At 45.6% G+C, this 24,791-nt stretch overlaps 2 protein-coding genes across 3 annotated transcripts in view; both read right to left on the bottom strand.

The window, feature by feature from the left end:
* VPS35L (VPS35 endosomal protein sorting factor like) overlaps positions 1–24,791 on the bottom strand; it is a 132,955-nt gene that overhangs the window by 4,900 nt on the left and 103,264 nt on the right. For both annotated transcript variants that reach the window (XM_060260928.1, XM_060260927.1), the window contains exons 27-29: positions 14,698–14,837; positions 12,546–12,711; positions 5,228–5,346 (exon numbers count right to left, since the gene is read on the bottom strand). In XM_060260928.1, coding sequence (XP_060116911.1) covers positions 5,228–5,346; positions 12,546–12,711; positions 14,698–14,837 — 425 coding nt within the window. The remainder of the gene's footprint in view (positions 1–5,227; positions 5,347–12,545; positions 12,712–14,697; positions 14,838–24,791) is intronic.
* The window catches only part of MARF1 (meiosis regulator and mRNA stability factor 1), a 539,974-nt gene continuing 534,689 nt past the window's right edge, over positions 19,507–24,791 (bottom strand). The window contains exon 25 of the mRNA XM_060260926.1: positions 19,507–19,574. Within this exon, the coding sequence (XP_060116909.1) occupies positions 19,522–19,574 (53 nt within the window). The 3' untranslated portion in view covers positions 19,507–19,521. The remainder of the gene's footprint in view (positions 19,575–24,791) is intronic.

The raw sequence follows: 24,791 nt of genomic DNA, 5'->3' as shown, positions 1-24,791 counted from the left end.
AGTCTTTGACATTTAATTACAGTGTAATATAGTGTTCTGCAGTTTTCACCTATTAACTTGTGCAGCTAATTTATTGGAAACTGCAGTGTAAGACTTGGAAATGAAAAGTAGTGAAAAATGATTTGGTTTGTGTATCCATCTGATGACACAGACATCCACTTGGCTGATCAACTTCCAGGACGTTTGCCAGATTGTTGGCTACACCTGAGAAAGGCCAATACGGTGCAATGATTATGAAAGCCAACTCCCAATGTTTTGGTCAACCATGTTATGCAAAGAGTGCACTTGCTTAGTGCTCAACATTAGGAAGAACTTCCTGACCATTAGGGCGGTTCCTCAGTGGAATAGGCTTCCTCGGGAGGTGGTGGGCTCTCTTTCCTTAGAGGTTTTTAAACAAAGGCTAGATGACCATCTGACAGCAATGAAGATCCTGTGAGTTTAGGGGGAGATATTTGTGGGTTTCCTGCATTGTGCAGGAGGTTGGACTAGATGACCCTGGGGTCACTTCCAACTCTATGATTCTATGAAAGGCAGGGCCCTTTGCAGATGCCACAGACAAACAGACACTATTATTATTGTTTTTGTCGCAGGTAACAGTGTTGGTCAGTTGTGGGGGGGGGCAAAGCACTGCTTTTGAATAGGACCAATCAAAACACCCCAAAGTAGCAAAACATCCCAACGTTTTTGAGTTCCTCAGAACGCTACTTGAAGCTAAATGTTTCGTATTAAAGGGGGAAGGAAGTGAGAAGGAGAAACCCATGATTCTCAGGATATGATAGAAAAGTCCACACATCTGCCGTTTGTAGCTTTCTTGGACCAGAAGGTGCTACAGATTTAATTGTCAAGCAAAGAGCTGCTGTGACAGAGAAGCAAAAAAATGATTTGGAAAATATAAAAGCAATGGTAATTCAGACCTGTCTCCAGCATTAATTAACTGGAAGACAGGGGTCCACTGGAAAGCAAAAAAGGGTTATTATTAAAGTAACACTTAGGCCAAAAACAATCTTAACTATTTCTTATGAAAGGCCAAACAAAAGATGCCAAGCAGTGTCTCATTAATGTAGGCCTGAGTTGCCCTCTCCCCTTAACATGCCTGCATGCCTACTATAAAACAAACCTGCTGGACACAGACAATCACTGTGGAATGCACGTGAATCCACATTAATTTGTGCTAGAATTGCAAAAGTAGCAAGAAGTCAGGTGAACCTCACAAGCAGGGCTGGCCAAACTTGCTTAATGCAAGAGCCACACAGAATAAGCATCAGATGTTTGAGAGCCATAAGACATAAACATCAGATGTTTGAGAGTCACAAGACAGCAAGGAAGGAAGATGGAGAAGAAGAAGAAGAAGATATCCCGCCCTCCACTCTGAAGAGTCTCAGAGTGGCCCACAATCTCCTTTACCTTCTTCCCCCACAACAGACACCCTGTGAGGTGGGTGCGGCTGAGAGGGCTCTGCCAGAGCTATGGCTGACCCAAGGCCATGCCAGCAGGTGCAAGTGGAGGAGTGGGGAATCAAACCCGGTTCTCCCAGATAAGAGTCCGCACACTTAACCACTACGCCAAACTGGGTCCCCTGGCGGAGGGACAGAGAGGTGGAAAGAAAGCAACTTTAACTTTTAATGCATTCTCCAAGCTGCCGACTGGCTTGGCTTGGAGAAGTGATTTAAAGAGACAAATGCCTTCTGCAAGCTGGCCGACAGGGCAATGGGGGCTTTGAGAGCTGCACAATATCTGTGAAAGAACCACATGTGGCTCTTGAGCCACAGTTTGGCCGCCCCTGCTCCATAGCATAGGGTTAAAAATAAAGCAGCAGTAGCAACTGGAGGAGCCTGACACCACAGTCTCAGGGAGGAATCCCACAAGCCAACGGCCAAGCTCTGGCAGTCTGCCCAACAAGCTGCTGGCATAACCCCACACAGTGGGCTGGATGCTCTTTGAAAGCCGCCCCTCGCTCAGGATGTCCTTTTCGTTGGGCTCCCTTGGAAGAAGAGCGCCCTTTATTCAGAGGCAGAGCTGCCAGCCATCCCCACGAGGCATCAAATCGGCAGAATACTTGAAAGCAGCCAAGCAGCCATGGGCGACCTGCCGCGTCAATTGACTCATTTCATACTCCACTGGAGCAGCCCAGCGCGAATGGCTGCTGAAGCAGGGGGAGGGGAGAAAGATCACCCAGCCCTGCAGACGGAACAATTTGCAAAACACACACTCGACAAGGTGGAGCTTTGACTGAACCACAATACAGGGGAAGGCTGTCCAAGAAAGCTGCGGCTAGATTCAGCTCTTGTGCACCTAGAACCATTTAGAGGTGGGCTGGCCCTTTAACTTACTAGGAAAGTCCTAGTGGGCTTCCACCCTGGAAGACCGCTGGCAGCAGGCCAAGCTGAGTGGCCCACTCGGTTCAGCTTGCTTGGAGGCTGTTTCAACTATTCCAGTCTACAAACCCACTTGTAGCACAGTGGCTGAGAAAATAAACAGGAAATAGGGGGACCCCCAATTTCAGCCTCACTGCTGCCATGAATTCAGCCCATAGCCAATGTTCCCTCTAAGCTGCAGAGTCTTGTGAGAAAAAATTCTATTTTGTGAGCTACTGGCGGGGGTGGAATTCTAGCAGGAGCTCGTTTGCATATTAGGCCACACACCCCTGATGTAGCCAATCCTCTAAGAGTTTATAAAAAAGAGCCTTGTAAGCTCTTGGAAGATTGGCGACATCAGGGGTGTGTGGCCTAATATGCAGAGGAGCTCCTGCTAGAATTCCACCCTTGCTTATATCATGTAATCTGATTTCCATTTCATGTAACCTGCTTATAATTAACAATTCACTTTAGTTTTATATTATAGCTCTAACAACACGGGGGAGCTTGGTGGGGACGGGCTTTGAATGTTACTTCAATGGAAAGCTGTTATCTGGTCTCCTAGGAGGTGGACTGAGGCGATCCCAGCAGATGCTACTACCCTGCTCATCATTAACCTTGGAGTAGACGGAAATAATGCAAGGCTTGGGAATCTTTTTTTAAAGTGTTGAGCACGCAAAATACTAGGCAAACAAATGTAATCATTCTACGCATCTATAAATATTCATTTAGGATTTTTTTGTGTCAGTTCTGGCAAGGAAGGCCTTGCCGAATGTTTGCTACTGATCTTTCAATAAAAGGTTTCCTGTGTTTATCAGAGAAGCCTCCCTGACTGATACTGAGCAAAACCTCACACTAAGTGACCAATGAAGAAAAGGGCAAGTGTGTGAAGTGTTTGCCCTTTATCAGATAACCAGCCTCTAGAGCAGAGGTCTGCCACTATTTGCAGCTCCACACAAATGTGGCTCAGCACGGGAAAAAGACAGGTCTTTAAAAAGGAAAAAAAGAAATCTTTTAAATTGAAGTAAACTGGAAGGGTTGATGGGAGGCTGGAATTACCAGTATGTGAAGGGAATGGCAGGCAAAGATTTTTATGGGAGGTGCTTTACGGAAACAAAAGTGAACACTTGCTATGAATCCCAAATTCAGTGCATCTGCCAATGTACTAAAACAAGTGCATTGGGTGCTCCTGTATAGAAGAAGAAGAAGATATTGGATTTATATCCCGCCCTCCACTCCGAGGAGTCTCAGAGCGGCCGACAATCTCCTTTCCCTTCCTCCCCCACAACAGACACCCTGTGAGGTGGGTGGGGCTGGAGAGGACTCTCACAGCAGCTGCCCTTTCAAGGACAGTCTCAGAGCAGTCTACAATCTCCTTTGCCTTCCTCCCCCACAACAGACACTCTGTGAGGTGGGTGGGGCTGGAGAGGGCTCTCACAGCAGCTGCCCTTTCAAGGACAACCTCTGCCAGAGCTATGGCTGACCCAAGGCCATTCCAGCAGGTGCAAGTGGAGGAGTGGGGAATCAAACCCAGTTCTCCCAGATAAGAGTCCGCACACTTAACCACTACACCAAACTGGCTCTCCAGTATATATTTATGACTTATAGTTAGACCTCTTGTGTGTGCCCTTCCTAAGAAAAAAAACTCGCAACAACCAGTGCTTGGGCTGCAGAAATGTTATGGGTTATTAAACAACATGCTAATTCTCAGCACTGCTAAGTTGCATGTTTTCAGTTGTTCAAATAGGGCTTTCTTACACTGGCTCTTTGTTCTGAATTTTGACACAGTTCAGCTCTCTAAAAAGTTGCTCCCTGTGCCTGATGGTTAACAACTCATAACAACTGAACAGACCTACAGATCTGATATTCATCTACATGAGGCAATGACTTCCGCCATAGGCTAACAAGCTGCCTTAAACACAGTCCAAACGATGGTCTGTTAAACCCAGGACAGCTCTTCCAAGATCCCTTTGGCAGCTCCACAATCACAGAGGTCCTTTAACTGGAGGTGCCAGGGATTGGGCAAGACACACAAAATGCACCTACCCTGTGCTGGGATCCCTCCCCATTTAACTAAAGAACATCCAAGATACTGTGCATCCCTTCGTGTTTTAGACGGCCTGATGCTCTTCAGAAAAAGTATCCAAAAAAACACCCAGACAGCAAGGCTGGCACTGGTCTCAGATTAAATGAACCAAGGAACACTTGGAACATTTTCCCTATGAAGAAAGGTTGAAACGCTTGGGGCTCTTTAGCTTGCAGAAACGTCGGCTGCGGGGTGACATGATAGAGGTTTACAAGATTATGCACGGGATGGAAAAAGTAGAGAAAGAAGTACTTTTCTCCCTTTCTCACAATACAAGAACTCGTGGGCATTCGATGAAATTGCTGAGCAGAAAGGTTAAAACGGATAAAAGGAAGTACTTCTTCACCCAAAGGGTGATTAACATGTGGAATTCACTGCCACAGGAGGTGGCGGCGGCCACAAGCATAGCCAGCTTCAAGAGGGGATTGGATAAAAATATGGAGCAGAGGTCCATCAGTGGCTATTAGCCACAGTGTGTGTGTGTGTGTGTGTGTGTGTGTTGGCCACTGTGTGACACAGAGTGTTGGACTGGATGGGCCACTGGCCTGATCCAACATGGCTTCTCTTATGTTCTTAAGGAAAGTTTGCATCAGAAGACACCGATGCATGTGGGAAACCAAGCAGGGATGAAAAGGTCAAAGGAGAACATAAACATTTCTCTCCTACCACAACCTGGAGCTGAGAGATGCTGTGTTCACCACCGGCAGTGCTCTCCTGCTCACATGATGCGAGTTGCATCCCTTCCAGAAAATATTTTGCACTAGCAATAGAAAGGTCTTTCTCTTACCTCGTCTTTCCCGAGGCTCTTCAGATGCTCCAGGATCTGAGCTATCACCGTTTCGCACAGCTTGCTGATTTCTGCCAAAAATTTGGTATCTCCACCATACAAGGTATCATTGGATTCCACTGAGAAATCAAAATGTTCCAGATTCAAAAACAGGAGAAGAATGAAAGTAAAAACATTCAACTGATTTTAGAAGGCTATTGTTCCTTCAACAATTGTCAGATTTATCTGTTCAGAGAATCTACCAGTCTTGTTTGGCTCTGAGGATACGAAGGTCTCTTATTCTAGGAGGAAGCGGCTGAAGTGTTCCCTCAGCAATGGAGACTCATATACTGGGATGGGGAGAAGTAATGGAAGAAAAACCTCATATTTTGCAAGCTGCTTTTGAGGACATTTATGGTCAAAAAGCAGGATATAAATGCAAGCAGTGTAACTGGAATCTGGCCTTGATCTGCATAGCCTGGGCTATGGTATTTGTGAATTTCCTGCTTTGTGCAGGGGGCTGGACTAGATCAGGGTGAACAAACTTGCTTAACATAAGAGCCATGTAGAATAAACATCAGATGTTTGAGAGCCACAAGATGGACAAATGGAAGGAAGAAATGGAAAGAAAGCAACTTTAAATGCATTCTCCAAGCCACTGGCTTGGCGAAGTGATTTAAAGAGACAAATGCCTTCTCCAAGCCAGCTGACAGGGCAGTGGGGGCATTGAGAGCCACAAAGTATGTGTGAAAGAGCAACAGTTTGGCCACCTAGATGACCCTGGATGTCCCTTCCAGCTCTATGATTCTATCTCATCAGATCTTGGAAGCTAAGCAGCAACATCCCTAGTTAGTAGTTGGATGGCAGACCACCAGGAAAGTCCAGGGTTGCCATGCAGAGGCAGGCAATGGCAAGCCACCTCTGAACATCTCTTGCCTTGAAAACCCTATGACAGGGTGTCAAACTCATTTGCTATAAGGGCCATTTCGTACATAAACAGGACTTTGCTGGGCTGCGCCGTGTTTGTCATAAAATGTAATACCAGGTAATGGAGATAAAAGGACACAGACAAACATGGTTAAAGATGCAGTGTAATACTAGGCTGATGCCCCTGTATTGCCTGGGGTGGGGAGCAAGCCCTTTCCCCATCCTGCTCTCATGGCCAGTTCTATAAGCCAGCACAGCACCCAGGAGAAAACATGAAATGGCTGGGTGCTGCAAGCTCCCCCCCCCCCCAATCTACTCAGAGTGGCTGTGGCTCTCCGGGGGCGCAGGTTCAAGTCTTCCTAATAACAAGTCACAAGCCTTATCCTTTTAACTGGAAGTGCCAGGGATAGAACTTGGGACTCTCTGCGTACCGAGCAGAGGCTCTTCAATTGAGCCGTGGCCTGAATAGCCCAGGCAAAAACGTAATGTTTTATTTATTTATTTTTGTTCATTTGTATTTTTTGTGGATTTTTTGTTAATTTTTTTGTTCATTTGTTAGTTTTTCTGTTAATTTGCATCCCGCCCTTTCCCATGAACGGTCTCAGAGCAGGTAACAACAATTAATTAAACCAGGGGTGGCCGAGGGTAGCTCTCCAGATGTTTTTTGCCTACGACTCCCATTGGCCATGCTGGCTGGGGCTGATGGGAGTTGTAGGCAAAAAACATCTGGAGAGCTACCCTTGGCCACCCCTGAATTAAATAAACGCTACTCCAAGAAGAATGGAGGGACGGTGTTTATTGATAACCCAGAGCTTTAGCAGGCCTGCCCAGCTCCTGCCATTAGCTCAGCCAACGGAACAGAAAAGCCAGCACCGGGAAGCACAACATTTGCAAGCAAGCCTCCTCCCCTCAACCAACAAAATTCAACAAAGAACTGCAGCAGACTCCTGCGGGCACAGCAGAATCCAGAGAAGATGAGGGAAGTTTGGCAGCCCCGACTTCTGCTCTCTGCACTCACAGGCAGCTTGGAAGAGTGAGGAGAGGCAGAGGCTGGGGTAGGGAGGGGGGAGAGAAGAGAGCCGCAGGGTGGGTTAAAGCCCTGGGTGGGCCAGTTCTGCTCTAAGAGCCGTATGTTTGACAACCCTGCCCTACAGGGTCACCGTAAGTCAGCTGCGACTTGACAGGACTTTCCAACAACTGGAAGCAGAGGAAACATACACTTTGGAAAAGGTAGTAAGAACTTCTACTCTCCCTCTCACAAAAAAACCCGGTATCTGTGCCTGAAGAGCAGGCCTTGGATTCAGCAGGAGCTCACAGGAGCACAACTCCTGAACCTTTCTGAAGGCCCCCTTCCTCCTGCCACCTACCTACCTTGTCCATTTAATAGTAGGTGCAGCTGCATAACAATCCCTGGATTAGGAGAGCGGGCAGCCAGACAGCCACCAGGAACTTTGCCACACACCCAGCAGCCCTCATTAACCCCTGGAGAAGCCTGTGCTACCCTTTCTCCACTTCTTATGTGATTTTGGGTGGTGGGTAGCTTGCTGGCCTTTTGACTGTGTGGGGGGGGGGAATGGACAAGGAGAGCCCCAGGTGGGTGAGGCCTTCTTGAGCTGGCTGGATCTCTAGCCAGCCCAAGGAGGCCTCGCTTGCTGGGGACTCTCCTTTCTTGTGTTGGGTTGCTTTTGGCTGGTGGGGAGGCGGCATATGCTAATGAGTTATGCTCATGAGCTCCACCATTTATTTTTCTGCAAAACAACCGCTGCTGAAAAGTGAGACAGAATGCCCAACTATGGCAGCCTGCAATGCATAAAATTTGGTCCCCCCATAGTACAAGTTGCAGGAGCAGGCCAGAAGCGGAACTTTGGCACCTGTGAAGTTGGCTGTGCAATTTCCATGTAGGTGCTTCCTACTGCGGTTTGATGTTTTGGTGTGTCATGTAATTTCCCCCTGCAAGCTACTGAAAACAAGTCTAGCTCAACATCACTGAAACCCACCGGGGTGGGGGGGACCCCACCAGATTTTTGAACACATGAAATGCAAATGTCCTCTGCAGATTGTACAGAAGTTCTAAAATTCATCTGAAATTTTTTTATCTTCAAGGATCCACACTAATGAGCAGTTTGTCTAATTACTCTGACTTGATTAAAACCTCTATGTTTTTCCTTCAGAAATACGAAAGAAAAATTGCTGTTCTGGCAAGCATGTTCTCCGATTCTGGAAAGAAACGCTTTCTCTAATTTTAGCCTCTTCTCTGAAATCAGAACCTTGACTGCTGTTGAATTCTTGATAAATCCATTGGGAAAAAAATACCAAACACAATGATTTTAGGATAGATTCTCATATAAAAGTATGTGTTCAAGAAGCAATATAAGAATTAGACCTACATATGGTAAGCTTGATAAAACATGCCATTCAACTGCTTGCTCTTGGGCCCAGTCCTTGTATTGCCATTTCTGTAAGGTTAGAGTTACTTTTACGTTATTAATCTCCGTGGCTTATTCTACTAATTCTGCAACATGATGACAGAAGCCACCGGCCTCAGAGGTGCATTTAAGGTTAGCAGCTCCAGTTCCTGGGCTGGTGAATGATGACAGGTGGCGGACTGTGGCCTAGAGTGGCACCCTTTGTTCAAGTGGCCACTGTGGATTTCTGATATTGTACATGATCGTGGAGGAGTGGAACCACCTTTCCTTCAGTTTATCCTCTGTTGCCTTAAAGGTGATTATTATTAAGCTTGGGTGGGAAGGCACAGGAGAAGCTGGCCCCAGGATCTGCCTGCAGCAGGGTGGTCATTTACTGCTGCATGCAGACCCAGCTCAGAGCCTTGGCGGTTCGACTCAACGAGCGAAGAAGGCGTGTAGAGACCCTCTTAATTGCCTTCTCTAAGCTAGGCTCCCGCTGCACAACTTGGTGAGTAAAGAAGGCATTTAAAGGGAAGCTTCTTTAAACGCCTTCTCCAAGTCATAATGCCCCTGCAGTGCAACTCAGCAAGGAAACTCAGAAGGCATTTAAAGAGACCACGGTCTATTTAAATGCCTTCTCCAAGCTGTGCCCAAATAAAAGCCAAGTAATACTGGCTTTTATTAGGCTCAGCTAAACTGGGAGATGAAAAGAAACTCTAATTTCTTTTCCACTTTAACCCCAGCCACCCCAAAAAATAGTAAGGCTTTTTTTAGTTTTTTGTTGTTCGGGGATGAAAACGTTGTGATGCGACATCACCCCAGAATCAGAAATGACTGCTGCTTGCACAGGGGACTACCTTTACCTTTTTTTAATTACCTATTTCCACAAGGCCAAGACAAAGCACAAAAAATCCTTCTCAACGGGCCCTTCAAAAAATAATAGTTACCAGATGCAGGTGCAAGAAGCAAGTTTCATGTATGCAGAGCTGCAAGTAGGGTAGCCCTGGTTTTTGGTGTCTACCACCAAATATCGGGGGGAGGGGCACAGAGCAAGACCTCCACTGAGGACCTTCCTAATACTGCCAGAAAGCTGAAGTATTAACTCCTACTTTGGAGGAGTATTTGCTTTTCCAGAAACCCCATGATGTGCTACACGTTAAAAGGGGTATCCTGGTAGCCTTACCCAGAGTTCTAAAAAACAAATACTTCTCACACATGCACACAATTTTGATCTTCACCGTGATAGGGGAGGTGAGACATACTATAGCCTTATTATTTATATTTTTCTTAATCAAAGTTGAACATGCCCTGCGCTGATAACATATGATTATCCAAGCTTCAAGTACGTGAAGGCCTTTGAACCAAGTGCTTGAGAGTCACCGAAGCAAAACAGTGTTTAATCCCATGTTTTGTACAAATAAGGTTTGCAACACATGGATTAAGCGCTTAGGTGCTTTGAGGAAGATAGTAATCCAATTGCAAACTCAGTATGTACTTAGTCACAGATGGGGGTGAGGTGGGGGGGGGGGGCGGTCAAGCTTGTAAGCATCCTCAGGAAAATGAGCACTGAGTTCCCTGCCCAGCCGGGGCTGAGGTCAAAGTGAGTTGTGTGGGCCCAGCTACGTGGAGTGCATCAAATCCATACAACGCAAGGGAAGATTGTTTATTTGCAGAGTTTATTTATGCAACTTGCAAGGCGGGAACCACATGAAATGTGTCCACAGCTGCTGTTTTGTTCACTGCTAGAGTGCAACTCAGTTTAGCACCACGGATGCACACAGAGACCTGGCACAAAATCTTTGACCCCATCAGCCATTCACATGCAAGGGACAGTTTGCAGCAGAAGCTGTCTGTGTTCGTGTTGCTCCTCTACCCAACAACTGTGGCATCAGCTACAGCTGAACTTTAAGATCTAATTATGTGGAATGGCACATGTTCACATTTCTCCATTGTTCCACTTATGTCTCCCATGCCTGCCCTCGCTTTAGCTTTCTCCTTACTGTCAGATTTGAGAAGGTAAATACCTTGGTATAGACAGTGGTCCTGTATATAACTGATTATGTATGTATGGCTGATTATCATACATAATCAGTTATATACAGGACCACTGTCTATACACCATTATGGTTGTCTCCAATAGAAGCTTCCACACATCCAAATTTGTATAATTGGGAAAACCAGTATAGTTACGAAAATTTATTAGATAAGCAAAATATCTTGAAATTAGAAGATACCGATAAACTAGATTGGTGGGTAAAACACCAAGTTAAATCGAGATACCAAAAGGACAAAGAAAAAGGTTTCCCTAAAAAACTAAACGACCTTGATTTAATAATGCAAACCAATCAGAAACTTATATCGAAAACTTATGAATGGCTACTCCAAAATAAAATGCAAGGAGAGATTGTGAAAGAGAGCTGGATAAGATGGCTAAAAGATTTTGGTTTCAACATAGATCTCGTGGAGTGGGAAAAATTATGGAAGCAAAACTTAAAATTAACAAGGTCAGCGGTTTTTAAAGAGAATCTTTATAAAATGATGTACCGCTGGTACCTCACTTCAGAAAGACTAGCCAAGATATATCCGAATTATTCAAACAAGTGCTGGAAGTGCAAGAAAAAAAAGGGATCGCTATTCCATATATGGTGGCAATGTGAATACGCCAAAAAATTCTGGGCCCAGATTAACACATGGTCCCAAAAAATCTTAAAAGTAAAAATTCGTCACACACCCAAGCTGTATCTTTATATGTAGAGAAAACATTCCCAAAACAATGATAAAATTACTGCTGCATATAGTTACGATTGCAAGAATACTATATGCAAAATACTGGAAGATATCTAAGATGCCTAGTAGAGAGGAATTTGTATCCAAACTATTAGAAGCTGCAGAATCAGATATATTGTCCACAAGATTAAATGATGGTAATTTACAAAAATGTAAAGAAGCATGGGATCCTATGTATATTTGGGTCAAAAGTAAAGGATATGTTTTGGAATAATTGATATTTGAATTGATAAAACCCTCACACTCCTTGTGTGAATGGGAGAGTGTTTATGAGATGATTATGTGGTTTCATTGTTGTAGTTTTATGTTGATTAATGTATATGTTATTTAGGTTGATATGTTGTTATGTTATGTTGTAGTATTGTAATAAAAGTTTTTTCCTTAAAAAAAAAAGGTAAATACCTTGGTATAGACAGTGGTCCTGTATATAACTGATTATGTATATATGGCTGATTATCTACGTTTCCTAACATCCATTTCTGCTCAAACTCATTTATTAATTTGTGTTTTAGATTTATGAATTGCCCAATCCCTGAATGCATGGGGTTGTGGGCAACATACAACAAAAGTGAAAAGCATCAATATAACAGTATTAAAATTAATAAAACAGTATTTCCTATATTATTATGTAATCTCAAGATGGTATCTCTAATTCAGTCTTCAATCCACTCGACCATGCCGCCGTCTCACACAGGACGAGGAGAAGGCTGAAGCGAAGAAGTGGAAAAGGGAAGGGGTGCCAGCTGTGATGGAAACCGTTGCGGTCTTCAACCAAAAGCCTGGCGGAACATCTCTGCCTCGCAGGCCCTGCAGAATTGCGCTAAGTCTCACAGGGCCCTGATGCTATTTGGCAGAGAGTTCCACCAGGTCGGAATCAGGACCAAAAAAGCACTGGCTCTGGTCAAGGACAGTTGTGGCTCTGGTTGAAGACAGCCAGATATTTGGACTCTCTCCTTATGAACAAGGATGAGCACAATTCTGAGCAACATACAGTGTAGGCCCCCCCCGCCCCCTCCCCAGAATTTGGTCCTCATGATGTTCCTTGGGGTTGAGACCCAGGAGGTAGAACAAGGACTACAGCAGGATGTGAGAAAGTAGACATTTACTTGCGACATATATATTGCAATTCCCTAGTCCTTAGTGAGGCAGCATTTGGGGGGAGGGGCTGACTTCTAGTGAAATGCAGCCACCTGTGCACACATCAAAAGCTCACGCTTTACCTTTGTCAACATGATAGATGTAGGTCTCCTGATTCATGGCCGAGAGAAGATGCAAAACATTTGCATAAATCCGGACTTTATCATCGCTGTTATCTTCCCAAGTATAGTCTTGGATAACATTGAGTAGCCCTCGCACGAGAAACAACACACCCTGTTCAGGGTGATCCTAAAAAAGGTCAACAGCAAAGTAATGACTAATCATAACAGACCAAGTTCTTCCCCCCCCCCCAAAAAAAATAACAACTATAGCATTAAATAAACCCTCTAAAAGTGCATGTAAGCTGTTAAAATCATTGCAACGTCACGTTTGGAGATGTTTTTGTCAGCTCAGCTGTCTGTTAATCACCCAACACTTAGGCAGAAAGACTTTAGATCCTTTAGAAGAACTTGAAGAAATTATGTCAGCCAGTTCATTACAATCAATTTTACAGTGTGCACATATTAACCACAAAGGCCTCAGAAGAGAAGACTTTCACTGATTCTCATCAATTTGCCCCTCATGCTATTCCTGAGGGTCCCTTATTTGTCCTCCAAGGGCAGCTTTTCAGGAATCAATCCAGCCACAGGAAAGGCGACAGTGAAAGAAGAGTGGGGAGGGATGGTGGCTCAGTGGTAGAGCATCTGCTTGGTAAGCAGAAGGTCCCAGGTTCAATCCCCGGCATCGCCAACTAAAAAGGCAAGTCCAGGCAAGTAGGTGTGAAAAAACCTCTGCTTGAGACCCTGGAGAGCTGCTGGCAGTCTGAGTAGACAAGACTGACTTTGATGGACCAAGGGTCTGATTCAGTAGAAGGCAGCTTCATATGTTCATTTCACTTAGCAACTATAAATGCTCTCCTCCAAACGAACTTCTCCCTTCCTGGGATATAGCTAAAGCTAAAACTGAAGAAATAGTAAGCAAAGGTGGTAACTGTATGGAAAGGCAATGGTCATAGAGTCATAGAGTTGGAAGGGACCTCCAGGGTCATCTAGTCCAACCCTCTGCACAATGCAGGAAACCCACAAATACCTACCCCAGTGCACTGATAACAAAACTAGCAGTTTGGAAGTTGATACTCAGAAGGCTGAACTTCTCTACCTGCACTGATGTATCAACCAATCAAAGTCGCCCAAACCCCGTGCGTGCGTGTGCTTGAGAATCAAGGGCATATAATTAGAGGCTGCTCAAGGGCTCTGAGCTCTAGCATTACCCTTTCATGTTCCTCTCATCCCTCAGCCTGGGCACAGTCACTAGACCATAAAAGCTCAATGGAGGTTTGCCTGCTGTCTGTGCTAGCCTCAAGATGTCCTTCCTTGGTCCTGTATCTTTTTTTTTGTCTGCTAGGGATCCAGAACTGTTTATATTATCTTCTTCCCCTCCTCTGTTTCATCCCCACATCAACCCTGCAAGGTAGGTCAGGCTGAGAGAAAGTGACTGGCTCAAGGGCAACCAGCAAGCAGAGCAGGGACTCTGACTCTGGGTCCACCAACCGCTCAGTGTTTGCAGCTCAACTCCCTGCATGACACCGACTGCGCTCGAAATGGAAAAAAAGAGGCACATGCAACCAGGGGTCGCTTTGTAGAAAAATAGGTGGTGGAGCTCATCCAGGGATGGTTATGCAGCTGCACCTACTATTCAATGGACAAGGTGGGGAGGACGAGGGGGAACCCTCAGAAAGGTTCAGAAGTTGTGCTCCTGTGAGTTCCTGCTGAATCTGAGGCCTGCATGCAACAGACTCCTCCTTCATGTAAGGCTTTCTTACACCTAGGAAACCAGCATGTCACGAGAGCAGAGTTCCCTCTAAGCTGAGTTAGCGTGAGCTAGCTCACAGATTTTTAACCTTCAACTCACACATTTTTGTCTTTGCTCAAGAAGGATGATCCCAGAGCACAATAATTTATGAAGTAGCTCACAACTGTAATGCCAGTAGCTCAGAAAGTAGAATTTTTGCTCACAAAACTCTGCAACTTAGAGGGAACACTGACGGAGAGGTGTGAAATGTCCACCTCCCTCCCAGATATGATTGTCCTATATTCAGAGAAGCATGCAAGTCCCCACCTGCAGTACAAATCCAGGTGCAAGCTAGCTACTTCCCCTGCCCTTCGAAGGTGAGATGAACTTGCAAAAGGCTTCAAGATTTCAGCCCAGAAGAGGATGAAAATGCTGGCTACTTACCGGAATGACTAGCAAAGTGGAAAAGAAATTACAGAGGAATTCCAGGAGGAATGCTTCCGAGGGTCGCATCTTCCCATCTATGTTGATCATCTTTGGCACCTCAGGAACGAGGCTTATGGCAGCTTTGAAAAAGGCATCCGCTGTAAAAAAAAGAGCAGCCGCCACAGAGTCAACCAGAGAAACCCAGGTTCATCAACATCTCTGTACCTTCTCCTTGTACCTTAGAGCAAAGGCTCCACAACTTTCAGCCCACCAGATCACAGGGGGCATACAGAAGAAGAAGAAGATATTGGATTTATATCCCACGCTCCACTCCGAAGACTCTCAGAGCGGCTCACAATCTCCTTTACCTTCTTCCCCCACAACAGACACCCTGTGAGGTGGGTGAGGCTGAGAGAGCTCTCACAGCAGCTGCCCTTTCAAGGACAACCTCTGCCAGAGCTATGGCTGACCCAAGGCCATGCCAGCAGGTGCAAGTGGAGGAGTGGGGAATCAAACCCAGTTCTCCCAGATAAGAGTCTGCACACTTAACCACTGCACCAAACTGGCTCTCCAGACACTCCCCTGCTGTTATTATAAGGTCCAAAATGCAACACGGCTCTGCTGCCAAATCTTGGCATGTGGACGGAAGGCCAGAACAGGCTGAACGATTAAAGCAATAGGGGTAAAAGCCCAGACAGTTCTCATCAGTTTCATCCATGCAAAACTGAGGTCCGGGATACACAAATACAGAGGTAGCCAAACTTGCTTAACATAAGAGCCACAAGACAAGAATGTCCGATGTTTGAGAGCCACAAGACAGGGAAAAAAGGAAGGACGGGAGGGAAATAGTTGGGGGTAGGGAGGAGGGAGGGAGACATGGAAAGATAGCAACTAACTTTAAATGCATTCTCCAAGCTGCTGGCTGGCTTGCAGAAGTGATTTAACAAGACAAATGCCTTCTCTAAACTGGCTATGGGGGGTGGGGGCTTCAAGAGACACACAATATGTGTGAAAGAGCCATGTGTGGCTCCTGAGCCACAGTTTCGCCACCCCACTATCTGAGACCCAGGAGCTGACCCATACTGAAGATGGAAGAAGAAGGCAAGGCAGATTCTCAGACTCACAACACACACAGGATAGCAGCTACTAAACTATGTTCACTCTTCTTCAAAGCTTCACGTCATCTTGCAGCTCCCGAAAGCTCACAGAAGGACAAGCCCATTGTTTTTAAACCTGAATGCCTTTTGTTTGTGCATGAAGAGGACCTTCCCTTTCCAAAAGAGTTTTCATTTCTGGTCTTATGAATACAAGAGTCTTACAAAGTCCTTGACACTGGTAGGCTGTTCAGGAAATCGGCTTCCTTTTTAACAGGCACATCTATTTCTAACATGGAAGGGATTTGTGCCTTTTGTTAAGGATGTGCTAATTTGCACAGCAGGCTTTACAGAAAGCAGTGATCTCATTTCTCCCAAGGGGTCCTAAGGCAAAAAAAAAAAAGTGTGGATATTTATCCTAGAATATTCACATTATAACAACTTCTGCAGTTACCTTGCTTCAACTCACATTGCAGAGCACTACAATCAGGGACAATAATCTACGCGAGGACTCCCTCCCCGGATCTTAAAAGTACTTCAGAACAACCATCCTAAACTTTTCCTTTAAATCCAGACTTCATCACCAACTTGTAACCTACCCTGTTTTAAAAGGCTTGTGGTGAACAGCTACGTTTTCAAATCAGAAGTGTGCTAACTGATGCGACTGAAATCCCAGTCCTCACTGTGGCTAAACAAGACTCTCAGAATTTTGGTCATCTGCATAGCTGGTCCAACGTGTGGAGTCTCCAAGCCAGGGGACCGTATGCTCCCCCTGCCCCTGGAAAGACATCCTTCCCCTGGACCCTGCTCCTGAAGACCCACTGCCCTTTGGGGATGCCTTCTTGCAGCTTTGTTCCTATGAGTTGCTCACATCGAAATCCTTCAGGACTTAGCCAAGACCCCTGGAACAGCAGTTCCCAGCCTTTTCGGTCTGGTGACCCACAAAGTCCAAATTTACTTGGTATGGTGACCCGTTCAAGGCTGACTCAAGGCTTCTTTTGGCACTTTAGGCAAACTATGACCTTGGCACACCTCTAGTTCACCATTCCATTTTTACAGTGGCTAATCCAGATGTTTTTGAGAAACTAACAAGCATCACACCTGGGGCACAGCTACGAACCCTAAGCAAAGTGGCATTCCAACAGATACAGCCTTTATATGCAGAGGCTACAGTCTGGCCTTTGACCCCGCTCCCCCGTCTCCATCATACCTTCTAACCCCACCCCCTGGTCCCTCTAAGAGTCTAAGAACCTCATTCTAGTAACCATCAGCACATGTTTTACTTGCTCAACTTGTATGTGCAGTGGAGAAAATATGTCAACTAAGTGGAGAAAAAATGTGAACTAGTGGAGAAAAAATGTATAGCACCGAGGGTACTTTCAGAGGGTAGCTGGGTTGGTGAGCAGAAGCAGTTAAGATTTGAGACCAGAAGAAGAAGACGAGGACGACATTGGATTTATATTCTGCCCTCCACTCGGAGTCTCAGAGCGGCTCACAATCGCCTTTATCTTCCTCCCCCACAACAGACACCCTGTGAGGTGGGTGGGGCTGAAGAGGGCTCTCACAGCAGCTGCCTTTTCAAGGACAGAGTCTCAGAGCGGCCTACAATCTCCTTTACCTTCCTTCCCCACAACAGACACCCTGTGAGATGGGTGGGGCTGAAGAGGGCTCTCACAGCAGCTGCCCTATCAAGGACAGAGTCTCAGAGTGGCCTACAATCTCCTTTACCTTCCTCCCCCACAACAGCCACCCTGTGAGGTGGGTGGGGCCGAGAGGGCTCTCACAGCAGCTGCCCTTTCAAGGACAGAGTCTCAGAACGGCCTACAATCTCCTTTACCTTCCTCCCCCACAACAGACACCGTGTGAGGTGGGTGAGGCTGGAGAGGGCTCTCACAGCAGCTGCCATTTCAAGGACAGAATCTCAGAGTGGCTCACAATCTCCTTTACCTTCCTCCCCCACAACAGACACCCTGTGAGGTGGGTGGGGCTGAGAGGGCTCTCACAGCAGCTGCCCTTTCAAGGACAGAGCCTCAGAGCGGCTCACAATCTCCTTTCCCTTCCTCCCCCACAACAGACACCCTGTGAGGTGGGTGGGGCTGGAGAGGGCTCTCCCAGCAGCTGCCCTTTCAAGGACAACCTCTGCCAGAGCTATGGCTGACCCAAGGCCATGCCAGCAGGTGCAAGTGGAGGAGTGGGAAATCAAACCCGGTTCTCCCAGATAAGAGTCCATGCACTTAACCACTACACCGAACTGGCTGTCAGAGACCAACAAGGTTTTTGGGTATAAGCTTCTGACAAAGGTCCCTTTGACATAACTAGCTATAAAACATACTGTTTCCAGGGTAAGATCTTGATTTCCAAAATACAAGAGACAGCAATGGAAAGGGCACAGGCAGAGGTGTGTGCTTGGTATAAACAGAGCTGTGAAAAATCCCGCAAATATTCAGGATTTTTTGGGACCACCAGATAGCTGCAGTTAAAATGAACTCTCAGTCTCAGCTTGGAGAAGGCATTGAAAGGGACCACTTGCCATGGAGTGGTGCAGCTTGGAGAAGAAACGATGAAGGCACCTTCTTCTGGGGCCCACAGAACTGGACCCCTTGGTCTTTTTGAAACTTGGGGGTGGTGTGAGGAGAGGCACCAGCAGCTATGCTGCAGATCTGGTGCCTCTTCCTCAAAAAGCAGCCCTCCAAGAGCCCCAGATACTCCCAGAGCGATTCTCCATTGTAGTCTATGGGGACCACTGACTATAAGAGAGCCATCTTCGTGCAGTAATTAAGTGTGCAGACTCTAATCTGGGAGAACCGGGTTTGATTCCCCACTCCTTCACATGCACCTGTTGAGTGACCTTGGTTCACTCACAGTTCTCTCAGAGCTGTTCCTCTCAAGAGCAATTCTCCAAGAGCTCTCTCAGCCCCATCTACCTCCCAGGGTGTCTGTTGTGGGGAGGGAGAGGGAAAGGAGATTATAAACCACTCTGAGACTCCAAGTGAAGGGCGGGGTATAAATCCAACCTCTTCTTCTTCAGTGGCCCCCAATAGGGCATAATGGAGCAGAAAAAGTCAGCGATTCCACATATTTACCAAGTTCGAGTACCATACCGGTATTGGGATTCAGGAATATTGGGAAATATCTGAACCTGAAAAATATCTTTCTTTTTTTCTTGCACACTCCTACGCACAGGTGGATATTAGGAAGTCTGGCCCACAACCCACTTTCAGAAGCTCTGTAAGTCACTTTTGGGTCCCGACCAACAGGTTGGGAAACCCTGCTCTAGTAGATGTCAGATCTCTCTGGATGGATATCTCCTTTCTAGTGCACATGTGGGCAGATGTATGGACAGTAATGTCAATGCAGCATACAGCCAGACACTTCATACACCATGGCTACTGAGACATTTTTTGGACAGCTGGTAGCACACTGAAGGATAATTACATTTCTCTAGTAGATCTTTAGCCAAAAGAACAATCACCTATTTGGCTTTTGTATCTGCAAGGGGCAGGATACTGAATAATAAAATAAATGCTGTAGAGAAGAGCTTTCAATGGCATGTAAGAGTGCACCTTGCAAAGCGTTAGAGGAGTGGATTACAAGCGTGTGTCTATTTCCATCTGTGAAATGTCAGAGAGTATGGGAAAATACAGTCTAGGAAATCTTCTAACAATCTACCTGACCTTTGTAAAGCATCCAGAACAACAACAGAGGTCAAAGAGGCCAGGAAAGAGAGAGGATGCTGAGAAGCGGGTGGCTATGCCAACAGGGGAAAGGGCAGACAGTGGACATCTTGTGAGCTAAAAGAATCTATTTATATCCCCAAGTTATGTGCAGGCCTTCTTCAGAAAGCTATGATAGTCTGAGGAAAACAAGCAGCTCTTCAAATTGAAAACCAGATTCAGTGAACATTTCCAACAACTTAAAACAAAACCAGCTGACGTCTTCTTTCTAATAGAATTACAAGATGAAGCATAATGTTAATAATTATAATGCTAATGACAAACGCTTTGAACCCTCTGAAGTGCTGAATGTTTCTCTCAGCCATTATTGCAAAAGCCCTGTGAAGCAGTCAAATATTATTACTACCCTACAGCAGAGTCTTATCTGAGGCCACCTAGGGAGTGCCTGGCAAAGGTGGGGGCGGTGGGGGGGGGTGACTGCCTAGGTGGGCAACAGGCCAGGATGCTTTCTACTGCATTGTGGCTCCAAAACAAAAAGGGAGGTGTCCTCTCTCAGCAGTTGGTAACAGGGTCCACACACACCAGCTGAGCTGCAACCCACAAAGATTTGGTCCAGGACAGACTCAGGACAGGGAAGAGAATGCAACCACTTATCTTTTCCACTGGGACTATAATAGGGGAGGAGACAGGATGTAGTTCAGTGACAGAACATTTGCCTGGAATGCAGAAGGTCCCAGGCTCAATACCTGGCATCTCCAGCTAAAAGGATCAGGTGACGTACCTCTGCCAAAGATCCTTGGAGAGCCACTGCCAGTCTGAGTAGACAAGACTGACCCTCATGGACCAAGATTCGGAACAGGGCAGTGTTATGCATTCATGTCCGAAAGGCTGTGTGTGGACAGAAGGAAAGGTCTTGAAAGCAGTTTTGATTCTGGAGGGTACTGAATACTAGAGCTAGGAAGCAACATCAGGGTACCTTACTTTGGCATGGCAAGTCATTCTGACAGAATAATCGTAAAGAAACATATTGGAAGCAGCAGATAATAGGATGGGAACAAAGATGATCTAAGTGGGGAAGGGAATGAGGCAGAAGACACGTGACAACTGGGAAGCCTCAACAGACCTGTTATGGCCCCATGGGACATCTTTTCAGCCCTCTCTCTCTCTCTCTCTTTCTCACACACACACACCACTATTACTCACACATGAAATACAGCAGGTTAAATTTGAAATGCACACTCTCTCTCTCCAAAGGCTAGCAAGGGGAGGTGGGGAAAATATGCACTGCAATAAATTGCTGCTGAAGCTTTCCTAGACTCCAATTAATAGCTTGCGCTCTATACCATATGCAGCCTAGTTTATGCTTCACTAAACTTCCTCCTCCACAGCAGCTCTTTCTTCATTCTGGTTGACTACTAGGCTATAAATCCTTCTGCGGACCTCCATTATATCCTTTATAGCGGGTGTGACCTTCACAAAAGAGAAAAAAAATAATGGCCTGTTCTTAGAGGGTCTAGCTAGTTGCAGTAGAGGGGAGAAGATATAATCAGGTTTTGACAGTTGCCTTGTGAATTATGACAGCACAGGGGTTTCTGAAGACTTTAGCTTGGTTAAGTCCCTCTTGTAAAGACTGGGATCCTACAATGCACTCGCAGAAGAAAGGTGCCAATAAAACATCCGGGGAGATGCAAGACATACCTTTTAGAATCAATTTAAGGGTGGTTATAAAGGTCCCATTGTTCCATTGTTCCTCTAAGCCAGGGTTGTCAAATGTGTGGCCTGAGGGCTGGATCCAGCCCCCAGAGGGCTCTTATCAGGCCCAGGAGCACCTCACTGTCACCTGCTTCCTTCTCTCTCTTGCTTCCTTCTGCATCACAGCTTGTTTTGCCAGGCTTGTTCAATCACACAAGAGCTACAGAGCAAAGCCTCTATTTTCTCCATCAGCCAACCAGCAAATGAAGTAACTTATCTACAAAAGCTCACAATGCCCAGCTATTTCATGTCTTAGGCTCAAAGCACTGACCATGAGATTTTTGCAATGAATATCAGTAGGCTTGCAACTTACACCCCCACACACACCTGAACAACACCTGAAAAGCATACTCAAGTCTGCTACAGCTCAGACATTGTCTCCAGATTTTGAGGCAACAATGCAGAGAAAGAGGTGTCAGTTATCAGAGACTGTTAAATAAACAAAATATTGCAAGCAAGAGTGCTAATCTTTTAAGCATATTTTAAATTTTTTAAAAAATCTTTAATTGCGTTTGTGTCATTTATAAAGTTTATATCTCCACTACCTGGCATTACATTTTATGACACACACGGCCTGGCCTGCAAGGTCTTCTTTATGTCAGATCCGGCCCTCATAACAAATGAGTTTGACATCCATGCTATGTTATTGTGTATTACCTATACTGAAATGCCTTCATTATTGTCTTAGAGCCAAACTCTGTGCTGCATTGGGCATCCTCTATTGGATCCCCCTGATGTATAGTTCATCCTTAAAAGGAAGCTGCAAAGGGAGAGAGGACAAGTTTGATCAGGCACTCTGGAAGGAGAGGAGGCCATTTCCCTCAGAGCCACAGGTCTGGTGGAAACCATCAGCACCAGCGGAGACAAAACAAATAGGCACCCTTCTCTTTGCCCACTGACTATTGGCAGTTGTGTAGCGGGCGCATCTCAATTTGGGAAATGGCACTGGGGGAAAGTTAAGCCCTTTCCTTCCCCTGCACTGAAGCCCCAATACAATTCAAGATCCTCTCCCCCCCCCCCCCCACATATTTATTGTTTCAGACTACACTGGAGGAAATGCCAAGGTAATGCATAGTTTAGCATTTTAAAGTTTGTCACTCACAGTTGACAAACAATTTTTTACATATATAAAATGTGCTTCTACTAGGTTTGCCAATCCCTAGGTCCCAGTGGGGGACCTCCTGGTTTTGCATGCTCTTTCCTGCCCCAAACAGCCTCCATGTGCCTTTCCACTTGGGAAGGCTTAAGAAGATGCTTGGGAACAATTTGCTTTAGAAAGATGTGTGTGCCTTTAAATCTCAAGCCCGACTGAATGGGGGCGGGGTGAGCCTGCAGAACAACATGGCTGTTGTAGGAAAGAGAAACAGCCCTGTTCCTCTCTTTGTTTTACAGTCCCTCCAGAAGTCATTTGCACAGAACAATAGTAAATAGTAAAGTAGAACCTCTGGTTTCCCTGCGTTAGTCTGAAGAACTTGGCTGAGTATACAGCATTCAACAACTCCTATGGTGAGTAAATTGCCCCAGTGAGACCACAAAGTGTGTGCTTCCAAACTGTGTTTATTTTGGCTGCTGTGTGAGAGAGAGAGGGAGAGAGGAAGTGGAGCCAGCTGCTGGGGGAACAAGGAAATGAAGACTGTATTCAAGGGAAGTGCACTGCTGTATTTTTATTTATTTTAGGGAATGGGAACGTCTCCTGGCTCCACCCGCAAAGTCCCCAAGAATTTTCTGAGTTAGACTTGGCAACCCTAGTTCCTACACTGTGCCCTGACCTCACGTTCAGGTGGGAAAGAAAATGATCATTCGACCCTATAGTGAAGTACCTTTCACAAGCAAGATTTCCTCTGGGCCCCTTCCTTCTTATCCTCATGTTCCGACCCCTTGGAGAAACACACACGCTTTTAGACATGCTCATCGTTCCAGTGGAAAAAGACAGGTGGCTGCATTTTCTTCTAATCCCTCCTCCCCACTGATGTGAAGCATTCAACAAAAAGAAGTAAAAATTATTCAAAACAGTGTCAGCTTCCTTCATTCCTCGTTTCTGTATGAATCTGAAAATGTACTTTATAGTCACAGGAGGCGGAAAAAAACCAGCCTTGCTTTCAGACGGTGGTGGGGGGGGGGGGAGGTTACAGAAATATTAGATCAGCTACAGCACCGTGTACTTCTGAACTCTGAATGCGGCTTTGGTCAGCAAACTTAAACAATACAAGTCCCACCCCGATGTGCATTTTCCATTTTTATCCGTCCCTTGGTGAAGTTAGTCATACACAAAAGCCCAAATTAGTTGGACAGTTCTCGGCATGTCATCAATTATGCTTCAAGCAAACCAAGGACTTTTAACAGCTTCGGGAAGCCCAAAATGTCAGAGAAAACCCTATGCTGTTTCACCGTCTCATGCTCAAGCCAATGCTGTACGAAACAGAGAATTAACAAGCACTCTGTACATTTTGCCAACAGAGTTTCCAGTTTGATCCAGCACATTACCCAGGAGTGGAAGCATGCCTAATGAGGATTTATCATTCTTTATTGACAGCAGTACTCTGAGGAATCTCACAAAGTAATTCAATTAAGCATGGCAGGCTACATATTAAGCCTTCCCACAGCTTGCATATGTTTCCAACACTATCTCTTTACACACACTTTTTAAAAACAATATGGTCATGCTAAATGTGTGTCCCAGCTTTGAAGGGGTAAAAGTAAAGATAGTCCCCTGTGCAAGCACCAGTCGCTTCTGACTCTGAGAGTGACATCACATCTCGATGTTTTCATGGCAGACTTTTTACGGGGTGGTTTGCCATTGCCTTCCCCAGACATCTACACTCCCCCCCCCCCCAGCAAGCTGGATACTCATTTTACCGATTTCAGAAGGATGGAAGGCTGAGTCAACCTTAAGCTTCCGCTGGGATCAAACTCAGGTTGTGAGCAGAGCTTGGACTGCAATACTGCAGCTGACAACTCTGCCCCATGGGGCTCCTTTTGAAGGGGTATCTTCTACCTATACCCACTTTTTTGTTTTTTTGCACTAGTGCAATTTGTAATATAAGCACAGCCCTTTTTACTTGATATCAAAGTTTGCTAAAGGGACATTACAAGGGTTATCTAGAAACATAGGTATTCATCAGTCTCATTTGGTCATGTATTTGGTACTTAGCAGAGAACTGCATAACCCATAATGCACTGCAACTGAGTAAAGGGAGGGTACTCAAGAGTATCCTACATGTGTATAACACTGAAGGTGGAAAGAGATGGCAGTGCAAATAATAGAATCATAGAGTTGGAAGGGTTATCTTCACCCAAAAGGTGATTAACATGTGGAATTCACTGCCACAGGACGTGGTGGCGGCTACAAGCATGGCCAAATTCAAGAGGGGGTTAGATAAAAATATGGAACAGAGGTCCATCAGTGGCTATTAGCCACAGCGTGTATATATATGTATACACACACACACAGACAGACAGATATATATATATAGATATAATTTTTTGGGCCACTGTGTGACACAGAGTGTTGGACTGGATGGGCCATTGGCCTGATCCAACATGGCTTCTCTTATGTTCTTATCTAGTCCAACCCTCTTGCACAATGCAGGAA

This window comes from Heteronotia binoei, chromosome 20 (genome assembly GCF_032191835.1).
Source record: "Heteronotia binoei isolate CCM8104 ecotype False Entrance Well chromosome 20, APGP_CSIRO_Hbin_v1, whole genome shotgun sequence".
Classification (NCBI taxonomy): Eukaryota; Metazoa; Chordata; class Lepidosauria; order Squamata; family Gekkonidae; genus Heteronotia; species Heteronotia binoei.
Note: the sequence above shows the minus strand (reverse complement) of the source record. Positions and strands in the feature narration are given on the sequence as shown.